Genomic DNA, 27,206 nt, shown 5'->3' with positions numbered 1-27,206 from the left:
TACACTGACTGAGGATCTGGCCCACAGTTATAGCTAAAAGAATAAGGCTGAGAGGCCCATTGCTCTCAGAATCACAGACAGGCACACAGCTGTGAGGATGGAACACAAATGATGAAGAAAATGAACGTAGTCTAGCTGGAATTGCAAGCCTCAGTGGAAGAGCACTGCAGTATGGAAGCTGCCAATAGTGTAGGCTGGAGGATGTTGCTTTACGCACAGGCAAGAGATGTTTGCAGACATGCAAAAGGAGATGCAAAGCTCTCCACAATCAAAAGGTTTCTATATAAGGGTTTCTCATCATGCCAGCTGCATTTGATTTTGACTACAAAGTGGACGGACTTGAGTTTTGCACCAGAGAGATTATTTTTCTTCTCCCGTTGATTTGAAGTTCTGTCAAAACGTGTCTCCATGCTCTCTCTAACGATAATAATAAATGGAGTGAGGGGAAGAAATGTCATGAAAAATATACCAACGTTTTTAAAAAAATGAATGAAAAACACAACCCCACACTGAACCTTATTTCAGATGAGTAGTTCTGCTCAGTGGGAGGCAGAAAATGAAATGCTTTTCACCCTGCTGTGGTCTTGATAGGCAGAGACCTGCAGTGGTGCTGGTGGTTTGGCTGCTTCAATGAAGGTCAACCCAGACAATGAACGTTCACAAAAGAAAAAAGAAAACATTGAATAGAGTATTGGTTTGTCCTAGCACAGAGAGAGTCGCTGGATCTGAAATGCCCTCTACTGACTTCTGTCTGAGAGTAATATGGGGATGCATTTCACAGCCAGATAGCCACAGAAATGAGAGCGAAGGGTGTCCAGGAAAACAATGTGCTTGCTAGAAGAGGTTCATTTTTTAATACTAGCCTGCGGGGATGGGAGTTCAGAAGGAGAGGAGGGCACAACAGGGCCTAATACCTACTGCTTCATCAGAGGGGGAACAAGTTCAGGGGCCCTGCAGGAGCCCCTGATACATTAGGAAAAATCAGGCTGTGAGGTCTGCCTCTCCTCTGTCCCTTATGGTCATTAGTGGGATGAGATAGGGAACAGCGTTATGAATCACATGAGCAAGGTCCTGCTGCTTCCAGGGAATGGGGAAAGGGGCTAGCAACCCCTTTGAAACCATCTATCCATGTGTCTGTCTGCTGCCACTACCACTCCCCTAGCCCCATGTCTCATTGTGGCCCCAGGAGCAGCACATGTAAGGAGGCAGCCATTGCAAAGGAGCATAGCAGATAGTGACTTCTTTGACCAATCACCATTGTACAAGGTTAGTAGGCAGAGAAAACAGGTTGAGCAGGGGTGGAAGAGCCTCCAGGGACATGGGGGTGTTGGGGGATGAGAGGTTGGAATGAACATTTTGAGCAAGGGATGAAAGTAGGAAAACACTACAAGACCTGCAGAGCAGTAGCGCTATGATGAGCGTTGGCACTAAGAATCCGCCTCTTGCTTGTGAACAGTAGGGAACATCTTCAGATAGTCCGTGCTATATCCAATGTCCAATATCTGGTTTGGGGAAGCTAATTTTACTAACATAAAATAACAGACACCAGCACCCAGAAGGGGAAACCTTTCTCAGGGTACGTCTACACTACCCGCCGGATCGGCGGGTAGTGATCGAACTATCGGGGATGGATTTAGACACGATAAATCGATCCCCGATCGCTCTGCCGTTGACTCTGGAACTCCACCATGGCAAGAGGCGGAAGCGGAGTCGACGGGGGAGCAGCGGCCGTCAATCCCGTGCTGCGAGGACGCGAAGTAAGTGATTCTAAGTCGATCTAAGATACGTCGACTTCAGCTACACTATTCTCATAGCTGAAGTTGTGTATCTTAGATCGACCCCCACCCCCCCCCAGTGTAGACCAGGCCTCAGATCCATTCTGGAGTCTGGCATTATAAGGTAAATGTGATAAAAGAGTAGTGCAGTTGCCATCCTCCTGAACTTTTGACCTTTGCTATCTGCAAAAGAAGTGCTCTCTTTTGACATTTAGGGAGAAATCCTTTTGCCACAATAGCTGCAGAAGGCCCTAGATGGCGTTTCACTACACTGGTTGTTTGTCTGGAGAGAGACTGCATAGAACCCCTGGTGGGTAGGGGCGATATACACCTCAGTGTGCTACTGCTTAGCACTGCTCCATGGAAGAACAAATACTTTGGGGTAATGTCATCCGTGGATCTGTGACTACACAGCAGTCAGGGCCGGCTCCAGGCACCAGATGACCAAACACGTGCTTGGGGCGGCACCTTGTAAGGGGCAGCCAATCTTGGGGTGGCGGGGCGGCGCTTGGGGCTTTTTTTGTTTGTTTGTTTTTGGTTCAGCAGGGCGGCGCTCGGGGGGGGTTGTTTTTATTTTTGGTTTGGCGGGGCGGCGCTCGGGGGGGCTTGTTTTTGGTTCGCTGGGGGGGCGGGGTGGGTTTTTTTTTTTTTTTTTTTGCTTGGGGCAGCAGAAAAGTTAGAGCCAGCCCTGACAGCAGTAGTTCCTCTTAAAGCCAGTGGGGTGTTTTTAAGCTTGCTGTCAGGTTAGCGAGACAAAGATTCCTTCTCCCTAGGTCCCTTGCACAGGGCCTGTGTATTGGACTTTGTACAGGAGTCCAGCATTTGGTCCTAAGAATAGTCGATGTGGCAAAGAAAAGGCTGAGCGATGCTTCCTGCATCCCTTCAGCCAGTGTTCAGGGATGTTGGGTACCTTCTGTCAGTGAAAAAACTTGTATTTGAAAGGTCTCTGTGGCAAAGAAGGGTGAAAATGTAGATTCTCAAGTCTTTGCCAAAGCTTGGACAGTGAACTCATGATGTGTGGGGAGGGAGAGGGGGGAGGAGGGAGGAAGCAGCAGCATAGCAGAGAATGAGATAAAAGGAAAATCATTTCCTGTGGCCTGAAACTAGATGGCCACCCCACTGCTTCTGTTGCCACAACGTCAGGGTCCAACCTAGCTGTTAATGGAATTGCATGGGGAGTAATCACCGGATATGACTAACATTCCTTGTGTGTCACAGCCTGATGGAGATGCATTTTCAGTGCTGTGTGCAGCAGAAATGCGGTGCACAGAAACACTCTGAAACAGATGAACAAAGATGCTGTTCTAAATAGAGCAGATTGACAAATAGGTATGCTCAGCTCAGCTGGCTATGGGGTTTCTTTGAAGGGGTGCAGCGTGTTCTCCCCACCCCTGCCGGCTGGTGCAGGGGTTGTGGAGGGACACATGACACCACCATTTTCCTGCCAACTTTGGAGCATCTGCCTCATGCAGTGATTGCACTCCTTGAGCTGCTTGAGCAGAGGAACTGGGATTGGGCCCAGCCACTACGCAGGGAGGTAAGGGAGGAGGCCACTTACGTACAACCTGGCCCTATGATTACAATGGGTGTATTTTTAAAACATTGGGCCAGGTTTGCTGAAGTTGAAGCAGATACATTTACCTCCCGGTGCTAGTGAGACCTTTTGTGTCACATGGGCAACTTGATGGGAACACCATCTGCTCTCCTTTAGGTCAAAAAGGAGCAGCTTTCACTAACCTCCTAGGGAACCCATTGCTGAAGGAATGTGCCAAATAAGCAGTTACCATGCTCCTTCCACCATGCTACTAGCTAAAATAATGATTACTTACTACATGATGCATGGAACAGCAAATCACATTTCTCTTCTTGCCTAGTTATATTATGGGTTCAGGTGAACTCAGTTTTCATTTCAGGTTTTCAGTTCACCTTTTGAAGCAGAACAGCAAAGTTAGACTGAAAGCTGAGTGAAGCCCAGATTTCTATGTTGAAAGTCCTTACTAATCAGGATGTGGGTGGCAGTCAGCTCAGAATATGAGCTATTCTCTGTTGAAATGTCTTTGCCTAGTCTGAAATCCTACCGGCACTTCCTGGTTCACTGGAAGTATTCCAGAATGCATCATCCTATGACAGAGGGGGGGGGGGGGGGGGGGAATCTCATTTACTGCATGGGAGACAGTGAGGCCCAGTTGATAGGGCACTGGTTTGGGATTTAGGAGACCTGGCTTCTATTCCCAGCTCTGCCACTGACCTGCTGGGTGACATTGGACAAGTCCCTTAACTTGTTTCCCCTCGTGTCTGTCTTGTCTATTTAGACTGCAAGCTCTTTGGGGCAGGGACTGTCTGTCTATGTATTTATACAGTGCCTAGCATGACTTCTGTAACACATAATAAATGATGATATTGTCAATGAATTAGGGCCTCACTGAGAGAAAAGCAAAGGTAAAACTTAGTTCTGTTCTGAATACCTCTCATTTCCTGGTTAGCAGAGGCATTTGGGGCCAGATCCAAACCCAGCACAGTCAGTGGCAGCTTTTCCATTGACTTAAGTCAGTGGGCTTTGGAATAGGCTCTTGGAGCATAAGGCCATTTCATTTTAGCTGTGCCATTCACCATTAACTACACTGTTTACTGTAATACAAGGACTGTTTCCCTTCCCTTTTTTTCTGCTTTCCTTTTCAGGGGAGGAATGATCCAGACTTGTGAACAATATCAATTTGTCCACCATGTCATGAGCTTGTATGAAAAACAGCTCTCTAGAGCAGCAGAAGAATAAGCATTCATGATATTCCTAGTGGTTGAAACCAAGAGAACTCTTGACAGGAGTCAGCTATATTTTAGATCTGATAAGAGACACATGGTAACTTGGCAGTCTTTGTTGAAGATACATACATATATATATGTATGTTTTACTTTGATATTGCTTTCTTTTATGCTCTTGTTTGCATCAACATTTAAGAGCTGAGATACTGCTTGTCTTAAACATGTGGCAGAACATAATCACCAAAAAAATTGCTTATTTATACTGTAAATAAGAATAGTAGCTTCATTTGTTACAAAATCAAAAAAAATTCACTAGCTGTCTTGAGTTTGCTATTTTTAAAAAATGATTTAATTGCTAATAGATCCAAATACAGTGTGGAACTCTTTGAAACTGTCATGCTGAAATATGTATTGTATGTTGACTAAGCTTGAAATTAACTTTTTGCCTTTTTCTGATTGTTTTTACATTTTAAACTACCGAATACTGTGTATATCATAAACCTTCTGAGCCTCTGCATTAAATGATTCAAATTGATTCATATTGAAATCATGTTTCACACCTCATGTTTGCTTGTAAAAAAAGAAAAATTCCACAAAATGTAGCAGAACCAAGGGGGGGGGGGAGAAACAATTCATTGACATGAGGCAATTGCCACTTCTTTATCTCCAATATACTATGGAATCAAGAAGAGAATGGCAAAGTATGGTAACTATTAGAGATGAGTCTGAGCCAAACCCTGAATTCAAGCATCCCCCCAATATTTGTGAGCATTTTGAAATCTTAACTTGGATCCAGATCTGAATTTGGCAAATAGCTACTCTCTTTATGAGCCAGACCAAAATCCATGATACAATTTCCCATGAAATTTGGGGTGTTTTAAACACAGATTCTGAATTTTGTGACTTGAGCTCTTCTTTAATGAATACATAGTAAAGGAGGTCACTCATGCACTGTGAAGTTAGGTTGAGATTTTCAAAGCTGTCTGAGGCCTGGTCTGCACCAGGAAGTTACGTTGATATAACTATGTTGCTCAGGGGTGTGAAAATTCCTCACCCTTGAGTGACGCAGTTAAACCAACCTAAATCCCACCGTAGACAGCACTAGCTCAATGGGAGAATTCTCCCATGAACTAGCTACTGCCTCTCAGAGGTGGAGTACCTGTGCCAATGGGAGAAGCTCTCCCTCTTCACTGAAGAGCTACAGCAGTGACGCTTCAGTGTTTTATGTATAGACAAGCCCTGAGAGAATGTCTCCGCTGCAGCTAGGTGTGTGATTGCAGGACGTTTGGACATGCTAGATCAAAGGTAGCTTGAGTAACAATAGCAGCGAAGCAGCAGCAATCACCTCCTGGTTGCAGTGTAAACATACCTTAATTGATTTGAGTGCCCAGTTCCCATTACAGTTTATGGGAAAAGGGCCTCCAAATCCTATAGGAAGTTTTGAAAAATCTCAGCCGTAATATGTTGGCCACTGTTTAGAGATTTGCCTTTGAAAATAAATGTAGACTGTCACTCTCTCTGGTTCCTAAAACCCCTGATCCATGCAGCAATGGTTCCCTTTAGGCAATAGAGACTCTGCTGATCTTGGTTGTGTTCTAGGCCCCGATTCAGCAAAGGAGTCCAAGCATGCGCATAGTTACATATGTGCTTGAGCACTTTACTGAACATGGATGGACTTGAGTATGTGAGTTAAGTGCTTTGCTGAACTGGGGCCCTAGTGAACAATTAAAGATATCTGCAACTTTAAAAAAAAAAAAAAACATTTCTAGGAAGTGCAGAAAATTCTGAGAATTCATGGCACTTGTTGATCAAGAAGGGATCAAACAGCATTCAGAATAATAAGGGCTTGAGCCTGCTCCCACTGATGTTCTGCACAGGATCAGGCCTGAAGCGCTGTGCATACAACTTACTGTGTCACTGTGGGGAAAGCTTTCCCAAAAGTTCAATACATGTCTTCTGTTGGTTCAGTACCTGTGTTTACCTTGTATCCGTGCCTCTGTAAAAATCCTGTCAGGAGGGTTTGCATGAATGTGGCAAAATGTGTTATCTTTAAACCACTTGATTTTATTGCTGTATTTAAAATATTTCCTTCAGTGATACGCTAACCGAGTGAACTGGCGTTCTTTTTTAAAATACTGCTGGTCGTCATTAAATAGAGCAATAAACTTAAGCATTTTGAGCATAACATGACTGTTAGTTTTATGTAAAACTTACCAGCTATCCTACTCCCCTTGCTACCAACTTTTTTTATAAGGGTGACATTACCCCCCATCTAATGACCCTTTCTTAGAAACAAGCGCCACTGATGGTCTGAATGGCATTGTAAGTGGAAACTGCTCCCCCCCCCAATAATGTTTTAAGATGTTTGGTGCCCTTCAGTGTCAAACCAAGTAAGAGAAGAAAACGACATGTTTTTGCACGATTTATGCCATGTGTCAAATAAAGAATATTTGTTGCTGAAGGATAGCGATGTGGGTATGGGACAGTAGCTGAATCTAAACATTTGTCTCTTTTCTGAGGAGAATTCCTAGTAGAGAATCATCCCACAGCAAACAAAGTAGGAACTACTGTAAATAGTGGTCCGTAAAATCAACACAGAGGCTTAGATGCTCAGCTGCTGTAAATCAGTGTAGCTCCATGGATGTCAACTTAAGGAAGACTAGCCTGCTGCTCACTCCCGTTTTGCATTAGTAGCATGCTCTGAGGGGCTCTTGAAAATGTACAGCCAGTTTCACCAGTGCATTCTCACGGCTTTGCATCCATTCATTGATACAAAGCAGCCATAAACCTGGCTTAACTGACTGGTTCAAATGGCTTTACAGCTGCTTTGCATCATCACAGGCAGAGCATTCTAGTTACTCACGCCCAAAATGTTCAAATGCCTTGTGAGATGTTATTTTGTTTTACCAACTTGGCACTAATCCGCCTATTTATTGCTTGGCTGTGCCATAATTAACATCATTCACATATTTCTCTCTCCATTTATAGAGTTTAAGAACTGAAGGGACTATTACATCATCTTGCCTCACCTCTTGTGACCTTATATGCTCTTATATGTAGTTTTAGTAAGCATTTGAATATAGCAGAGGAAGGAGAGCTCCTGTATAGGGAAAGGTGTTTAGAATGGGCTGGATTACTTCTTTCCTGCTACTTAATAGGTTTAAATCTTTAGCTGCCCTGCTAAGGATGGGGGAACTAAGCTGATAGAGGGCCTTATTGGAGACTCTTTATCTAGTGAAAAAACACAGGCCTAGCACACTTTTACCTCCCCTCTCCACAAAGCTCAGCAGATGATCTTATACCATCTGTAGTGCAAAGTGTCTCCCATAGGACCACAACAAAGGGGATAGAGAATAAGACTGAGAATATATTATTGCCCTTATATAAATCTATGGTACGCCCACATCTCGAATACTGCGTACAGATGTGGTCTCCTCATCTAAAAAAAGATATACTGGCACTAGAAAAGGTTCAGAAAAGGGCAACTAAAATGATTAGGGGTTTGGAATGGGTCTCATATGAGGAGAGATTAAAGAGGCTAGGACTCTTCAGCTTGGAAAAGAGGAGACTAAGGGGGGATATGATAGAGGTATATAAAATCATGAGTGATGTGGAGAAAGTGGATAAGGAAAAGTTATTTACTTATTCCCATAATACAAGAACTAGGGGTCACCAAATGAAATTAATAGGCAGCAGGTTTAAAACAAATACAAGGAAGTTCTTCTTCACGCAGCGCACAGTCAACTTGTGGAACTCCTTACCTGAGGAGGTTGTGAAGGCTAGGACTATAACAGCATTTAAAAGAGAACTGGATAAATTTATGGTGGTTAAGTCCATTAATGGCTATTAGCCAGGATGGATAAGGAATGGTGTCCCTAGCCTCTGTTTGTCAGAGGATGGAGATGGATGGCAGGAGAGAGATCACTTGATCATTGCCTGTTGGTCCACTCCCTCTGGGCCACCTGGCATTGGCCACTGTCGGTAGACAGGATACTGGGCTAGATGGACCTTTGGTCTGACCCGGTACGGCCATTCTTATGTTCTTATGTTCTTCTGTGTCCAGTGTGTGGTTTCATAACACACCAAAAATTATTTTTCTCAGCATAATCAGCTATAGTCTTTCTTCTGTCTTGTCATGTGAGCAGTTCTATGCCTCACCATGTGAAACGTGCTGTGAATAGGGCACCACGACTGGTAGTGAGGAGGGATCTATGTTGTGGTTGTCACTCTCTCATTGATTTGCTGTGTGACTTTGGGCAAACCAAACCTCTTGCTTCAGTCCCCCCCAGCAGTAGAATAAGAGTGATGATGCTTCCCATCCTTTAAGTGCTTTGAGATCAACAGATGAAAAGTGCTATGTAAGAGCTAGGTATTCTCATTATTGTTGTTGTTATCTGAACACTGAGAACAAGCTTAACTCTTAAGCACATTCAGAATCAAGGTCTAAGTATTGTGTTTATTCTTATTCTGGCAAACTATTCGCAAAATACTCTTGTCAGTCACCTAAGAGCATTCCGAATTATGGCCAAGATTTTCAAAAGTAACTATGAACTTTGGATGCCTTAATTTTTAGGTGCCCAGTTTGAGCATTTCCTGAAAATCAGGCACCTTTAGGATGTCTCAAGTTGGGCACCCAAAATCACTAGACACTTTCGCAAATCTTGGCCATAGCTGGTGAATATACTGTGGTGAAGTGGCTCCAGTTATTTTGGGTTTTATTCCTACACCTCAGATGTTTATTTAGAGTAAAATGCTTGAGATTGAAGAGGTCAGAAAACAGCAGCTTTATCCAATTCAGTACCCTGCAGTTTCAGGTAGAGACAGGAGGGGGAGCAGAGGGACTTTGTAATTTGCACATGGACAATCTTATGAGGTGCATGTCTGAATCTGGATTGGGTTGTAAGCCTGAGAACTGGGATTTCAATGTTATGGCTGGTGACAATTTTATCAGGGAGAGATGTTAAACAGAAAATGAGAGGTTACATTTACAACTTCTTAATCATAACTGGGTCCTATTCATTGGTGTTTTTAAATGAAACTAATATTTTGTATTTTTGCTTGGAAAAAAATTAAAGCATATTTTCTGTGAGGTTAAACTCTCTTCCCCACCCTGCCAAGCCTAAATATATGTGTGTAATTTCTGACATCTGTGATGGTAAATGCGAGTATATGGTAATAAAGGGCAGCTCAGAATTCCCAGAGAGAAAAATAGTTTCACGGCATTGAAGAGAGAATTAGAAATGCAAGTGAGTGAAAGTAACATTTGCAGCTGTACTTGTGAGGGCAAAGCATTCTAAGGGCTGACAGTCCTCATGCTTCAGTGTGCACGCTGATTGCCTTCTGAGGTCAGGAAGGGATTTTTCCCCTACCCCAGACAGTTGAGTGCATTATACTGCGGTATAAGGTGGTGTTCACTTTCCTCACAGACTCCAGATACATTAGTACAATAGACTCCACATTCCAAATGGAATTCAGCAGCTGGGTGTGAAGTTCACTTCCATGTAGGTGGCCTACACAGGCCACGTACGGTACATCTACACTGGAATAGAAGACCTGCAGCACAGTTGCAGCTGGCCCAGGTCAACTGACTTGGGTTTGGGCTGCGGGGCTAAAAATTGTTATGTAGACATTTGGTCTTAGGCTGGACCCTTGGCTCTGGACCCTCCCCGATCCTAGGGTCCCAGAGCTCAGGCTCCAGCCCAAGCCCAAACATCTACATCGTAATTTTACAGCCCTGCAACCCAAGCCCTGCAAGCCAGAGTCAGCTGACCTGGGCCGGCCACAGGTGTTTAATGTCTGTGTAGACATACCCTTAAGGCCAACAAAGACTACTTAGCATTATGTCCATTTTCTTGATGGACACTTGGTGGGAAACTTGAGAAGCAAAGAGAGGTTAAGTGACTTATTCAGAGCTATGCAGCAAGTTAGTTTCAGTGCAGGCAGTATGGCTTATAGTATCTGAAAGAAAGCTACTATGTTGATGGACTGCTGTACAAAGCCCTAAGATAGATAGAATGCCAGTATCCTGACTTCCAGTCCTTTGTTCTCTCCAGCCGCGTTGCTCAGGTGCTGCTTTTCTTTGTCTCATCTTGCTCAGGCTTCTCAGAATGCAAACAAGGAACCACACTGCACCATTATTATTCTAAAATGTTCATTGTCACCATTTTCTGGGAATCATTCCTGCCCTCTAGAGTGTGTCTTGCCAGTCCCCTTTGGATGTGATCAGCTTCCTCTGCTTCCCCGTTAACTTCAGCGCATCTTTGAGTCCATGGGATAGAGAATTCCTGTAGCAGCATGTGTCTTATTACAAAGATTTCTCCTTTGAGAAGCTGTAATGTTTCCCTGAGTCAAAGTTTTATTATTATGTCTGACTTGAGTTCCTCTGGTCCCAGGGGCAGCTGCAAGTCTTCTGCTTTCTTCTTATAAGGCAAAGGCTTTTTGCAGCAGTACTTCTCTCCGGGGATCAAAAGGAAAGACTCCTGCATGGCCCCTCCTGCTCTAATCCTTCTCCTTTGCATACTTAAATTGTGTGCCCCTGGACTGTGCATACGAAAATCGGTTGGAAGAATTGAGAAGAAGCTCTGGCATATTGGTAGATGTCCGTTGAGCAAAGGAGAGGATAGCTTAGTGGGGGTTCTTACATTGTAGGGTGACCAGATGTCCTGATTTTATAGGGACAGTCCAGATTTTGGGGTTTTTTTTCTTATATAGGGACCTATTATCCCCCCATCCCGATTTTTTACACTTGCTATCTGGTCACCCTATGACATTGCCCATATCCGAGGGAGAAGAAGGGGAGGGAATGTGTTCGAGTAGTTAGAGCAGAGGGCTGGGAGTCAGGTGACTGGGGCGGTATTCCTAGATTTTATACAACGTTCCAGATTTTTCAAAGATCGGTAACTCAATATGCATTCAGGCACCTAATTAAGTAGCTTGAATTTTTAGGTATTGAGTGCCGAGTGCTCCTATTGGTTTACTCTTCTGCAGAATGGGGGAAATCATCCTTACCACAGTTCACATGGCTATGCTGGGGCTTAATTAATTAGATCTTTCCATGAGCTTTGCTCTGTCCTCTACAGACAAAGGACTGCCGCTATAGTGACTTAATGGGGCCTGCAGCTGTCATGAAAATAATTCAAGGAAAAGGCAGAGCTTTGCAGCCACAGCTATAATGCGTACGGGAGGTGTCCCCAGGAGGTGGAGCATTTCACAATTTTAATTCTCATCCTGCCTTTAAATATGACCTGAAACTTTTTTTTTTTTTTAAAGAGACAAATCTGCAATATTTTTCAGCTAACTATCCGCGGGTGGTTGGTTGGTTTGCTTCAGGGTGTGATCACAGACCAGGGGATGGATCCTCATTGCCCTGTCTTTGCATACTTTGCACTCAGACAGCCATAAACCTGTCCTAACACGGTAGCTGAGAATTCCCCTTGCCTCCCAGGAGTGGTAAAGCTGGCTCTCCCCTCCCTGGCTGGTAGACTCCTCTGAATACTCCCAGCGACCACCAGGATTGGTAGAATGGAAAAGTGGTTTAGAGCCACATTTGCCCCTGCTCTTGTCAGATGTTATGCTGAGCACAGCTCATGCAAATCGAGAGAGAGGGAGAGAGAGTGTACAAAAAGTCAGGCTAGAACCCTAAGTAGGAGGAGTGGAAAAGATGGGGAGAACAGTATTTAAATAGGATTGTGAAACAAACATGAAGGGATGGTATTAATCTCGTCTGTTTCTATCTACCTTGGTTGCTTGTTTCTGCTTTGGAATTTTGAAGGGGGAGAATGTGAAAAGTCATGTCTTGAGGGATTTATGAGTAGCAAGCAACAAATAGTACCATAGACATTTGAAACCAGGACCAATGCAGTTTACTTGCTACTCCATTTTGATAAAGGCATCTGTGTTAGTGGGAACACCAGGTTCCAGAGGAGTGAGGGAAAATGTACAGAGCTGAGCTTCTATAGTAATTGAATCCCATTTTTATCCAGCAAACACTACTGTGGGTGTTAAATTATGCCCGCATATGGCTCTTTTCTGTTCTGTGGAAAAATACACATTGTTTCAGTTTCTGTATATTTCTTTATTGGGTTTTTTTATCTTCTCTTTCTGCTAGGATATTAGAAATCATCACATGGTTGTATATTCCATGAATTTCCTATTTGAAAGCTTTGGAGGTTTTGCATGCAAGTCATTTCTCTCTGATGACCTTTGGAAACCAACTAGTGATGGAGATTTCTTGCATTCAGGTCTTCATTTTGCTAGGCTCCTCTACTTTTTAAAAGTAACGGTGGATTATTTCCCAGAGTCATCCTGGGCCAGACTCAGCTCTCATTTACACCTGGCATAAATCCAGGGTAACCAGTCTAACTGCACTTTGAATGGCCATCAAATGAAGATAAACAATGTGTGGTCGCTACTTCAGCCACAGCACAAACAAGAGGTCTAGTCTGGATCCTTTGGAATGGAAAGTGCTATATAAATTTAAGGTGGTGGTGGTTGTTGTTGCTGTTATGCATTTATTTTGTCAAATAAAACGAAAGAGATAAATGGTCAGATTATGCTACCTTTACTCATGCTGAGAAGTACCCTGTTCTGTGAGAATTCCCATTGATTTCAGCGGGACTATTCCTTCAGTAAAGTACTACTCCACATGGAAGGGTGGCAGAATGTAGAGTTTATTGCTGAATAGAAAAGGGTAGATTTTCAAAAAAGCTCAGTACCCATTTTCAAAAGAGCTCTGTTCCCATTTGGACACTTAAGTGGCCAGATTTGTGAACAACAGAAGCTGCTAGGCGTTGAGCATTTTTTAAAAAAATCTGGCCATTTCATTTAGGTTGTTCGATGAGTGCTGAGCTTTTTTGAAAATCAGGTCTCTTATTTAGGTGCCTTAACAGAAGCTCTTGGGTGCTGAATTCTTTTGAAAATCTGACCACAAATGTTTTATATTTGAGAACAAACAAAATAAAACAGTTAAGTTGAATATAAAAAGGTACCTGAGCTTGGTCAAGATCTTGAAATCACACCCTGATATATCTTGAGAAAAGCTGCAAGAAGCCATCTCTTTGACCTTCAGACGGGTTATTCTTGTTATATAGTCATCCTTGCCCTTAAGATTTTATCATCCTATTCCTCCAAGCATGTGAAACTGCTGAAGTCAGTGTAATGGATGTAACTACATAGCCCACAAGAGGCCAGTATGTATTTAAAGTTTGAACTGCTTAGATCCATATTTGTCCTGTGCTGAGGGACCCAGCTGTCTTCCTGAGACTGCAACTCTCTACAGTGCTTCACATCAGCCAAAGGATACAGAAGGATCCACTGATGGTCTGAAAACTCATAGTAGGGCTCTACCAGGACCGTGACAGCTTGAAGAGAAGGTAAACTTTACATGAATAAATATTGCCTGTAATGTTAAAGCACTGGATATTCGCTAAATGACTTCTGTGGGTATCTGGGATGGAAAAGTGTTCTCTGACATGTTTAGCTTTATTTAAATTTTTGTTTTGTTCACTGTTTTGGGGTGAGAGGATTGACAATTAAAAACCAAGGAACCTCATGAAATACCACCTTGAAGCACCTTTGCTTGAGGCATTTAAAACTAGGCTTAAAAAGCTGTAGAAAATATACTGTAGGGAGTAATCCTACACTAGCTTGAGGATGGACTAGACAACCTTTTCCATCTTGATCTTCAGCGACTGACACAAAATTACCATTCGTCACACCAAATCTTTGTTACATGTACTTTAATGGTGTTGACCATCCATTTCTCAAGACCCAATTTTACTTGCAGATATTTAATAAGACGCAATCAAAATAAATATGGTGTAGTAATCCCACTAGAAAGAATGGGCGAAAATCACCTCTGTGTGGTGGGGTCACCCAATTTATATATGTTCCCCATGATTTATCTCTGCCCCTGAGGGAAAAGGATTTGCCTACACTGTCATTTTGTATTCTTTCTTGCTCAAAGACCTGGGTACAAATTGAGCCCTGGTGATGGGCAGCAATATATGACAATAAATGCCTTATCTTTAAAGTCCAATATTTTGGGCCTTTGAAGCTCGTGCTAGTCCCACAGGGAAGCAAGTAATCTCTAATGGTATAAAGCTCTGTGCAAAGTAGCAGACCTTAAGCAATGACATTTTTATGTATAGAAAAGTTGTTGCTGGCCCAGGATTGAAACTTGCTTCTTCTTTGGCTCAGGCAAGGGTAATTTGGAGGGAGAGGCAATTCCACATTTGGGAGGAGAGGAAGAAGCATTCCTGTGGAGGTTGACTTTTAAACAATGGCAACTGTGTGAAGTTGCTTAGGGTTTCGAAATCTTAGAATAAGTCCCAAGCCGTATGGCTTATGGGGCAGAGGAGCAGGTGAGGTGATCAAAGGAGTGTGATAAACACATTTCTCCCATTCGCAACTGCTTCCAGCATAGGTGCCGACACCTTGGGTGCTCTGGGGCTGTAGCACTCACCAGCCACAGCTGTTGGACGGCACCCCCAATCAGCTGCTTGTAGGCTCAGGGAAGGGGTTGGGGGAAGGCGGAGAGCAGCAGGGGTCTTGGGGAGGGGGCGGGTCTCAGGACGAAGCGGGGGTGAAAAAGTAAAAGTCGGCGTCTATGGCTTCCAGTGTAAGTCAGAGCAAAACGTGGTTCTTCCCAGTGTGTTTGGTATTAGAAAGAATTTCCTCTCTCCTGTCCTTTGCCCAGTCCCACCCATGACCATCACCTGTGCCAAAAAATATTGTATGCCAGGGAGGAAAGGGTGAGAGAAGAACAAGAGAGGTGAGGGGAAGGAAGACATTTAAGGTGGTCTGTGAAAGCAGAAATCTTCCTTCACCTCCCTCTTAGCAAGCTTGTTGTTTCCAGATAGTCACAACTTTTCCAAATCCTATCAGTAAGATGAAGTCTGAGTGGAACACAGAAAGCCACAGGGACCGAGGGAACTCTGGGGATGTACCAGGGCTGGAACTGTGCCTCCCCACCTGTCCTCTACCCACAAGGAGCCAAGGGAGACTTCCCTCCAGTACAGGCATAGTGATGCTAAACTGGCCTCCCTCGTACACCCTGGCTTAGGGGATGGGGACGGGGTAGGAGGGGGCATGTCAGTGATAGGATGGGGATTCACTCTTAGCACATGATGCTATGGAGATTCTGGACTGTGAGGCAACCCATGGGAGGCTGCCATAAATTAGAACACCCCTGGAAAGGCTCTCATTTATACAGGGAGCCATCTTGTCCCCACTGGCAGCCCAGAATCTCATGCTGTGGTGGGGTATATAAATCCCACACTAGAACTGACGAGGTTATGGAGCAGTTCTGGTCCCAGCAGGGACTCTGCCCCTTCCCCCCAACCTTCAGAGCATGCTCCCACTGGAGGAAGGATCTTAAAAGAGAATCAGACAATGAGGGCAGACGGGGGAACAGAATATATATACCCTGACAGCTCCTGACCAAAGCTGCCACAGAAGCCTCCACTGGGGAGCAAGGGACTACCAGCGGAGCCCAGCTGGGCTGAAGGATCAGTTACCCTTTTCCCCCATTGCTACTTTAAGTTGGACTTTGAGACTGCAGACGGGGGTGGATGGTAGAAAGCGGCCCAGCAAGGCAGTCTTGGGGCACTCCCTGGTGCCTGTCATAGTTTGCTTTTCATAGTGCCCTGGGTCAAAGCCTGGTGGAGTGGAAGGCCTGGGCTCCCCTTCCAACCCCCCAGATAGGAGCATAAACGTCACTTCCACCCCTCCCAGGCGTAAAGAGAAGATAGACATGCTGAAAGCCTTGTGGCAAGGATGAGCCACCTACGCGGGCCAAGTGATAGAGTGAGGGTCCTTCCCAGTTGTAAGGATGCAAGGCCCTCTACAGTTCATTGGACAATGCTACCCCGAAGGGGGAGGAGGGGGCAGGTTTGAATTGGTGACCCAGACAGAGGGCTGAGTTGCCGCCCACCAAAAGGTAGGCCATCCCACTACTAGAGGAGTTGCCGTCAGGTGGCATCAGAGACTGAGAGGAGGAAATTTGAGTGCCCAACAACATAACCACTAGGCGATGCCACCGATAAGCCTGGCCTCCGGTCACAACTAGTTGCCTAGAGGCAGCATCAGCGACCGAGAGGGGAAATTGAGAGCCCAATGACCTCATCACTAGGCGACATCACCGATAAGCCTGGCCTCTGGTCACACACAGTCATAAAGGTGGCTTAAAGTTCCCCTTCCCCATGGATTGTGCCTTCTGCCCTGCATCCCCTGGAGGTATAACACATAATCACAACCCACACCAGACCAGGTCCTTGTTCCAGGAAAGCTGGGTCAGAGGAGATCAGGTTCCAGATGACGGTTCTCTGCTCTGACATGATTCTTTAACGCCACAAGAGTGTGTCGGGGACTTGCGGATCTATGTTCTAGTCTTCGTTGTATATCGGTTGCCAAAGAGGACTTTTAGCATTAGGGAAACAAAATGTTAAGGTGTTAACAGTACCCAGTCTTTGAGCAAGCAGAGGGAGAGTCAAGCATCCTTCCCACTCCTACTGTGCACTGGGTGGGCATGACCAATAGCCATTGTGATCGCACTAGTGCAAGGGTTACTGGGCTCTAACACTGCTGTTGGTATGAGAATTGCTAGCGCGAGCATAAAGAGGGTTTGGCCTCTTCCCCTGGCCCTGCTGAGGAGGAAGTGACTACTGCACACTGTTCCAGGGTAGCACAGTGGGCATGCTTTCGACATGCTCCTTTCAGAGGTGATGTGCCTGCCTGAGACACACTGCTTCCTGCAGCTCCACCTAAGGCATATGGTCCTGCCTGTCCCCTACTGCAGGCTATGGGATGCACCCAGAGTCGAACTTTCTGCTCTGGGCCTTGCTTAGGGAAATTCTGTCCCTCCTTCTCTGATTCACTCTTTAAAATTAGTGGATTAAAATACCCTGAGTAAAATACAATGAATAGGCATCAGGGGCCTGCTCCTGCTCCCGTGCACATCAGTGGCAAAGCTCCCATTGACTTTCATGGTGCAAAATGAGGGCATAAGTGCCTAATTACACAGAACGGTCTTTGTTTCAGTGAGTGGGCTTCAGTGAGATTACTCTGGTTAGTAAGTGCTAGTTACATGAGTGAAGGTTGCAGGGACACACCCTAAAACCTTTTAATAAATGATCAGAGCTGAAGTAGTGCAGAATATTTTATGTTCACAGCCGGCTCCTCAGCTGGTGTAAATCGATCTAGCTGAAAACACAAGTTACGCTGGTTTACACCAGTTGAGGAGCCAGTCTTCAAACAATAAATAGCTAAAAGCACTCCTAGTGAGGGAAATAAAGAGCACAAGCTCTGGCAAGTCATGTGTAAAAGTATGAGAAGTCAGGCCAAGAAAGAATTTGAAGAGCAGCTGGCTAAGGACATTAAAAACTAACAACAACAAAAAAGTAAATATATCAGAAGCAGGAAGCCTGCCAAAAAGTCAGTGGGGCCATTGGACAATCAAGGTGCTAAAAGAGCACTCAAGGAGAAGGCTGTTGTGGAGAAGCTAAATTATTTTTTTGCATCAGTCTTTACTGCAGAGGATGTGATGGAGGGCCCCATGCCTGAGCCCTTCTTTTTAGGTGACAAATCTGAGGAACTGTCCCAGACTGAGATGTCAATAGAGGAGGTTTGGGAACAAATTGATAAATTAAACAGTCACCAGGACCAGATGGTATGCACCCAAGAGCTGTGAAGGAACTCAGATATGAAATTGCCAAACTACTAACTGTGGTATGTAGCCTATTGCTTAAATCAGCCTCTGTTACCAGGTGGCTGGAGGGTAGCTCATATAGTGCCTATTTTTAAAAAAGGTTCCAGAGGTGATCCTGGCAATTAAAGACCAATAAGCCTAACTTCAGTACCAGGGAAATTGGTTGTAACTATAATAAAGTACATAATTATCAGACACATAAGCACAATATGTTGGGGAAGAGTCAACAGGGCTTTTATCAAGGGAAAACATGCCTCATCAATCTATTAATATTCTTTGAGGGTATCAACAAGCATGTGGACAAGGGTGATCCAGTTAATATCGTTCAGAAAGCCTTTGACAAGGTCCCTCACCAAAAGCTCTTAAGCAAACTAAGCAGTTGTGGGATAAGAGGGAAGGTCCTCTCATGGATCAGTAACTGGTTAACAGATAGGAAACAAAGGGTAGTAATAAATGGTCAGTTTTCACAATGGAGAGAAGTAAACAGCAGGGTCCCGCATGGACCTGTACTCTACTCTTCAACATATTCATAAATAATCTGGGGAAAAGGATGAACAGTAAGGTAGCAAAATTTGCAGATGATACTAAATTACTCAAGATAGTTAAGTCCAAAGCTGACGGTGAAGAATTACAAAGTGATCTCACTAAACTAGGTGATGGGCAACAAAATGGCAGGAGAAATTCAGTGTTGATAAGTGCAAAGTAATTCACATTGGAAAACATAATCCCAACTTTAAATACGAAATGATGGGGTCTAAATTAGCTGTTACCACTCAAGAAAGAAATCTTGGAGGATTCCTGGATAGTTCTCTGAAAACATCCGCTCAATGTGCAGCAGCAGTCAAAAAAGCGAACAGAATGTTAAGAACCATTAGAAAAGGGAGAGATGATAGGACAGAAAAATATCATGCCACTATATAAATCCATTGTATACCTACACCTTGAATACTGTGTGCAGTTATGATAGCCACAACTCAATGAGGATATATTAGAAATGGAAAAGGTGCAGAGAAGGGCAATGAAAATGCTGAGGGGTGTAGAACAGTTTTTGTCTGAGGAGAGATGAAAAAACTGGGACTGTTCAATTTAGAAAAGAGATGAATAAGGAGGGATATGATAGAGGACTCTAAAATTATGAATGATCTGAAGAAAGTGAATAAAGAAGTTGTATTTACCCATTCACGTAACACAAGTACCTGGGGGGTCACTTGATGAAATTAATAGGCAGCAGGTTTAAAACAAATGAAAGGAACAACTCACAGTCATCCTGTGGAACTTGTTTCCATAGGATGCTGTGAAGACCAAATGTATATCTGGGTTAAAAAAATAATTAGATAAATTCATGGAGGATAGGTCCATCAATGGCTATTAGCTAACATGGTCAGAGACGCAACCCAAGGCTCTGGGTGTCCCTAAACCTCCAACTACCAGAATGTGGGACTGAACAACAGGGGATGGATCACTCAAAATTGCCCTGTTTTGTTCATTCCCTCTGAAGCATCTGGGCAGGGCTTTGGAGCGGACCCCGGAGCTGGAGCGCGGACCAGTAGGTTTTTGCCCAGAGCTGGAGCGGAGCCGGAGCAGAGCAATTAAAAAATTTGATTGCTCCAAATCCCTGGCATCTGGCACTGGCCACTGTCAGAAACAGGATATTGGGCTAGATCAGTGGCTCTCAATCTTTCCAGACTACTGTACCCCTTTCAGGAGTCTGATTTGTCTTGTGTACCCCAAGTTTCACCTCTCTTAAAATCTACTTGCTTACAAAATTAGATATAAAAATACAAAAGTGTCACAGCACGCTATTTCTGAAAAATTGCTTACTTTCTCATTTTTACCATATAATTATAAAATAAATCAACTGAAATATAAATATTGTACTTACATATCAGTGTATAGGACACAGAGCAATATAAACAGGTCATTGTATGAAATTTTAATTTCTACTGACTTCACTAGTGCTTTTTATGTAGCCTGTTGTAAAACTAGGCAAATATCTAGCTGAGTTCATGTAGCCCCATGGGTACATGTACCCCTGGTTGAGAACCACTGGGCTAGATGGACCATTGGTCTGACCCAGTATAGCCATTCTTACATTCACTAATTTTGATCAAAAAGGCAGCATCTTGGAGCCTTCTGAAATGAATAATTTCAAAATCTTATCCTTTTAGCCTTTGGGTTGATAAGTGCTGAAATTGTTGTGCTGTGATAGTCCACCACAGAACATTATCCTCATTTGCTGAAAAAATACAAGTGCAGAAATGGCACTGGAAGGCCTTATGTCTGAGCGAATCAGCTAGGCATGGTTTTTTTTTATTCTGAATTCCATTCTGTCTCCCCTTTCTCCCCACCAAAGTTCACACGCATACTGAGAGGTGCAGAAGTCAAGATATTTTCATCATGGCAACCACAGTCATGCAAAGGGAAAGCATGGTCCAGCAACATCACTCCATTAAAGTCTCCAGCTCCCAGATGCAACGTACGTCTCAGACCACCAAGATTGTGGGAGGCAAGTATCATTTCAGTCTCTGGAAGCTGATACAACCTCAAAGGGTGTTGTCATGGCTTTTAGATTATAAATCTGGCTAACATAAAGAGTGGTCTTTCCTTGTAATGCTTGCATTTCTGACTGCATGGAAGAAGATGGTTGATCCAAATCAGTCCATGGACCAGGCTAGATATCACAGGCGAAAAGCAGGCCTTAGGAGGCTAAAACCCAGTGCAAAGTGCATGACAACTACAGTTATTGAAACCTCTTCAAGGGACTTTTGATAAGCAGGTTTTCTATCTAAGGTACTTAAATAGCCCTCATTTTCATAGTATATGAGTGCCTCACAATATACCCTTGTGAGGTAGGGAAGTGCTATTATACCCATTTTACAGATGGGGAACTAAGTCTCAGAGAGACTAAGTGACTTGTCCAAAGTCACGCAGAAAGTCTGTGGTGAAGCAGGATCTCAAGTCCCCAGGCTAGTGCCCTATGCACTGAGCCATCCTTCTATCAGGGTTTCAGCTGATCTAAATAATTTTCAATATAATTAATGGACATTGGGGGGCCCTCCCCCACAACAAATAAACACCTCTAAAAACACATTTCTGTTCCTCCTGACTAATATATTTTTCTTCTAACAGAGGAAGTTGTTTCTAGGAAATCTTCTACCACTGTGGAGTACTTCAGCATGGTGACACGCTCCTTTGAGATCCCTTTAGGAGAAAGTATCCCTGAATTTGTGGAGAAGCCGCATCCACTGACAGCCCCTGAGGGTAAGCAGCACCCCATTCCACTGAAAAGTCACCTCATTCCCAGGACACTAAAGATATAATGTTTCAAAACAGGTGTCTGAAATGGACACACCAAACCTGCATGTGCAAAACATGTAGTTGAACATACAAAATGGGTAACTGTTAGGGCTGTCAAGCGATTAAAGAAATTAATCGCGATTAATCGCATGATTAAAAAAATTAATCGCGATTAATCGCACTGTTAAACATTAATAGAATACCGTTTATTAAAATATTTTTGGATGTTTTCTGCATTTTCAAATAAATTGATTTCAATTACAACACAGAATTTGAAGTGTACAGTGCTCACTTTATATTTATTTTTCATTACAAGTATTTGCACTGCAAAAAAACAAAAGAAAAAATATTTTTCAATTCACATAATACAAGTACTGTAGTGCAATCGCTTTATCATGACAGTTGAACTTACAAATGTAGAATTATGTACAAAATAAACCTGCATTCAAAAATAAAACAATGTAAAATTTTAGAGGCTGCAAGTCCACTCAGTCCTACTTCAGCCAATCAATCAGACAAACAAGTATGTTTATATTTGCAGGAGATAATGCTGCCCGCTTTTTGTTTACAATGTCACCTGAAAAAGAGAAAAGGCGTTTGCATGGCACTGTTGTAGCCGGCATCGCAAGATATTTATGTGCCAGACGCACTAAAGATTCACATGTTCCTTCATGCTTCAACCACCATTCCAGGGGACACGTGTCCATGCTGATGACAGGTTCTGCTCAACAACAGTGCAAAGCAGTGTGGACCGACGCATGTTCATTTTCATTATCTGAGTCAGATGCCACCATCAGAAGTTTTTTTTTCTTTTTCTTTTTCTTTTTTGGTGGTTTGGATTCTGTAGTTTCTGCATCAGAGTGTTGCTCTTTTAAGACTTCTGTTTAGCATATCTGCCACCTAAATACCTTGCAATGCTGGCTACAAAAGTGCCAAGCAAATGCCTGTTCTCACTTTCTGGTGACATTGTAAATAAGAAGAGGGCAGCATTATCTCCTGTAAATGTAAACTAAGTCGTTTGTCTCTTAGTGATTGGCTGAAAAAGAAATAGGACTGAGTGGACTTGTAGGCTCTGAAGTTTTACATTGTTTTGGTTTTGAGTGCAGTTATGTGACAAAAAAATCTACATTTGTAAATTGCATTTTCATGACACAGATTGCACTAGAGTACTTGTATGAGGTGAATTGAAAAATACCATTTCTTTTGTTTATCATTTTTACAGTGCAAATATTTATAATCAAAAATATACACTTTGATTTCAGTTACAACACAGAATACAATATATATGAAAATGTAGAAAAACATCCAAAATATTTTATACATTTCAATTGGTATTCTATTGTTTAACAGTGCGATTAAAACTGTGATTAATCGCGATTAATTTTTTTGAGTTAATAGCGTGAGTTAACTGTGATTAATTGACAGCCCTAGTAACTGTGCATGCAAATGCCTGATTTCATTTGCAAATGCCTGCCCTGTGTACTCATCCATTTGGTCAGGTATGTATCAACTATTTATTTCTAGGGCCTTGCCCTGCGCACATTGAAGTATATGGCAAAACTCCCGTTGACTTCAAAGGTGCAGATCAGTCCTTAGTGAGAGCCAATTAATCATGCCTGCCTTCCACAGGCAAACCTCCCATCTGGGGAAGTTTTGCCTAAGTAAGGCCAGCAGAACATGGCCCTTGTAAATAAACGTGTAAATAAATAAGTTCTCCAGTAATCCATAGTGTCGTCCAGGAAAAGTGGAGTATACAAGATATGAATGTCTAATGTAAAACAGAAAGAAAGACTTTTCAAGTCTTTAGTGCCCATCTTTCACATAAAGGGGACAATCCCATTTTTACCTTTTCCTAAAAGTGCAGATCACTTTTAATGAGCCAGTATAACCCCCAGTATAACTCCACTGGAATCAATAGAATTACATTTCCAAAAAGGAAAAGAGGTTATACTGTTAAGATAACCCCAAGTAATTTAGGGGAATGTAGAGAAACTACATAATGGATAAATGTTGTTCCTTTTTAATTCCTCACTCTAATATTTCTCCTCCTTGAATTTCAGGAGACAAAGCAGTATTTCGAGCTAAAGTGAAAGGTAACCCCAAGCCCAATGTAACATGGAAAAGAGAAAGTGGGATACCAATAAAAGAAGGTTCAAAAGTGTTTTTTGATAGTATCAATAAGGAGTTTGTGCTAAAGGTAATGCATGTCTTTCACTATTTTTGGCTTGTAATTGATTGTGTTATCATTATCTCTATAAAAAAAGCACTACCGCATTCTTCAGCAATGGTCTAAGATACTGTAGTTTGCCATAGTCCTGCTGTAGGATTTGCGGGGATTGCTTGTGATGTATAGATAATGACATTCAGCCCTGTACTGAGCACAGGGCCTTGATCATAAGCACAGACCATTTTCTATGGTACTTATTTGTACAGGGTCTAGCACTCTGAGGCCCTCATTTTTCATTGGGGTTGCCAGGCACTACTGTAATGGAAATGATGATACTAAATAATGCTGATGGACCACTTATGTCCCATTTCAGCCCTATTTCATATTTGAGGTCATTTGCAACAAAAGTTCTGCCCTTATGCCCACCTTCCTGCATCTCTCCCATCTGCTCTGTCCTTGACCCTATCCTAATTCATGTTATCTTCAAAAGAGTCCTTTATGCTCACCAGCTGCATCCCAAGATCCTTCCCTGTACTCCTCCACAAAGCTCCCTCATGAAAACCCATCTATTCCATGGGCCTCAAACCCAGGGCCTGGTAGCTGTCCTGTTCTTTGTTGGATGCTCTCCATGCTGGATATGCATGGTTTGGGTTACATTCATCTCTGTGCAGAGGGCCAGCCTAAAGGACAGACCAGGGAAGAAACTCAGTTGTTTTTGCTGATGATATATCCCATTTCAGGCCAAGAATCTCTAAATCTAGGGCCTGATCCAAAGCTTATTGAAGTAAATTTAAAGACTCCCTGCCCCAGATCCTTAAAGGTAATTAGGCACCTAAGCTCCACTGACTTCAGTAGGCTTTGGATCAGGTCGCTAGTGCTTGACCTTAATTTCCTGAATCACTTGAGTAGGGGTTGCAGGATTGGGCTCCAAGATTCTCCCTCAAGGGTTTCTATTGTCAACAGATGATTTCATAAACTCGTGGAAAAAAATAGAGCTTAAAAATAAATACATAATGGAATTCCTGAGTCCACTTTAATACATTTGAGCCACTAACACTTTGGGCCTCTTTGTCCATGTGTTTCTTCTTCCAGCTGGAGTCCCTCACCGCAGATGATGCTGATAACTATAAGTGCATCGTTTCCAATGACCATGCTGATATTATCTACACTGTGTCCTTGATTGTGACTGAAAGTAAGTGCCCGGGGTCCAGCTTGATTAATAACTAGACTAATTAATTAAGAATGAGATTTGGAAGGATCCAATTAGCTCCTTTTAGGAATCTCAGTGAATGATGTTAATGCTTACTTCCAAGTGAGTTTTCACTACCAGGTGAGGGAAAAAACTACCCTGGTGTACTACTCTTTATTTGTGCAAGATGTAATGACTATAATAGTCGAGATTTAGCAATAAAATCAGGATATTTGACCATTTTAATATTTCACAGTTTTCTTGCTATCTAATTTCTATCTGTGATACTTATCTCCCCCCTTCCCCATTACCATATTGTCTGAGTGCCTCACAATCTATGGTGCATTTATCCCCACAATATCCACAAGAAGTAGGGAAATGCTATTACCCCCATTTCACAGATGGAGAACTGAGGCACACAGAGACTAAGTAACCTGCCCAGGGTCACACAGGAAGTCTGTAGTGAAGCAAGAAACTGAAATTGGTTCTCCTGAGCTTGCAGCTAGTATTCTAACCACTGGACCATCTTTCCTCTCAGAGCAGGAGTGAGATTCACCTCACACAGAGAGGGTTCACACAAAGACTAAGAAGGTTTGAGGTGGTGCAGAGGACTTGTGAGGGTGCTCTGAACTGGAGGGAATTTCACCTCAAGCACTAAAAAGCAGGCAGATCCCAACATATCTACTGTCCAGTTGGGCCATCAGGTGCACCTTTAAACTCCTCCACTTCACCCCTGATGTGTTCCTGTGCACTGAACTGGGACCCTTGTTAGCCTTTTTTGTAGACACACTTGTCACCATCCCCCTTCGTTCATTTTAATTATTAACGATGACAATTTTCCCATCATTTTTGGGGGGTGGGAAAGTGATGCTTACTGACATTTACCTGTGAGAAGCCAACGTTTCCATGGCAAACATCTTGCACTGCCATATGGGAGTTCTGGGTTTGGCAATGAATTCGGCACTCTCCCTGTCTTAGTCCCTCTCTTCCCCAAGGGTAAGAGTGACACGGAGCTTTTGGTTAGCTCCATTTTATTCTTATGTTGGCTTGTCAAGATGCAGCGAGGAGATGTAGTAGCCCCAGAGCCCTGACAAAGCACACACAGCTGGCACTACTAGGAACCAAGCATCTCCCACAAAGCTGTGACTTCCACAGAGCATCTTACCTCAGAAAAAGCTGTACGGTCATGCCCTCAGAGGAGCAACAGCATTTCCCCTCTACTACACAGTTTGACCAGTGGATCCACCTAGTTACATATCGACAGCCCATTCCGTGCCTCATACTGCAAACTTGTAGACAGCTGCTGTCAATCACTGCTCTGTAGAACAGGGTTGGGATGGTGCTCAAATCTCCCTGCATGGCATTTTCATGTCTTAGGCCTGTCCAGCAGCTTTTGAGACTTGCTGCAGGATTTGTCCCTGAGCCTGCAAAGGGCATCAAAGCCAAGGAATCCCTCATGGTGTTATTTGTATTGTTGTTTATTATTATGCTGAATACAGTTGTTTGCTTTGGGATTTATTTATTTTTTCAGGTCAAGAAAAGTTGGATTTCAAAAAAATGCTTAAAAAAAGGTGAGGAGTTTTATCTCTGGGGGATTTATGTATTATTTCTTTCTTTATTTCAAAAAGCTGAGCCGGGTTTCTCTGGTGGGCACTGAGAGACACTAGGCCATTTCTACAGAGCCACTTTACAGAGCAGAACAACAGTACAAGCAGTGCAGGGAACTGCTCCTGGCTCCCAGCTGTGGGACTGCCATGTTCAGACTCAGTAACTCACAGGTCAGCCCGCTCTTCCCCTCTGGCCTAGCACTACAGGAGAAGGCAACTCCCAGCAGATTCTCTGACAGTGGTGCCGGGGAATTCACCCCTCCCTCCTTCCAGCAGTAGGGGAGACTAAATTCCTGCCCCTTTTTCCCACAAGTGGGGAGCCCCATTCTTGTTTGGAATCCTACCAATGGGAAGTCTGGCCCTACAGCTTCCACAGGCAGGAGCCCTGTTACATCCAAAGCTGTAGAGGTGAGAGGAGCTTTCGTCACTTTGAAATATACCCTGAATTATATGAGGGTCTATGCACAGGGGCCCTCCTGCTCCAAAGAAGAAAGCGAAGAAGGTGACTGATGAGAAGGAAATGCTTGAAATCCTCTCCAAGGTGCCGAAAAAGGACTTTGAGAAGGTCTGCATGGAATATGGCTTCACCGACTTCCGTGGGCTCCTCAAGAAGCTAAAGGAGATGAAGAAGAAAGTGGAGGTTGAGGTTAGTAATGCCGTCAGCTTTCAAAACACCTTGAACATACATTTCTATTTTTGTGTCTAT

At 43.4% G+C, this 27,206-nt stretch overlaps 1 protein-coding gene across 1 annotated transcript in view; it reads left to right on the top strand.

Moving 5' to 3' along the window:
• IGSF22 (immunoglobulin superfamily member 22) overlaps positions 1–27,206 on the top strand; it is a 214,540-nt gene that overhangs the window by 153,522 nt on the left and 33,812 nt on the right. The window contains 8 exon segments of the mRNA XM_024199216.2: positions 13,783–13,906; positions 18,632–18,638; positions 20,594–20,746; positions 21,370–21,501; positions 23,598–23,734; positions 24,797–24,896; positions 26,425–26,464; positions 26,969–27,146. Of these exon segments, the coding sequence (XP_024054984.1) occupies positions 13,783–13,906; positions 18,632–18,638; positions 20,594–20,746; positions 21,370–21,501; positions 23,598–23,734; positions 24,797–24,896; positions 26,425–26,464; positions 26,969–27,146 (871 nt within the window).

This window comes from Terrapene carolina, unplaced genomic scaffold (genome assembly GCF_002925995.2).
Source record: "Terrapene carolina triunguis isolate 2854851 unplaced genomic scaffold, T_m_triunguis-2.0 Scaffold715, whole genome shotgun sequence".
Classification (NCBI taxonomy): Eukaryota; Metazoa; Chordata; order Testudines; family Emydidae; genus Terrapene; species Terrapene triunguis.
This window is presented reverse-complemented; position numbering and strand designations above follow the sequence as displayed.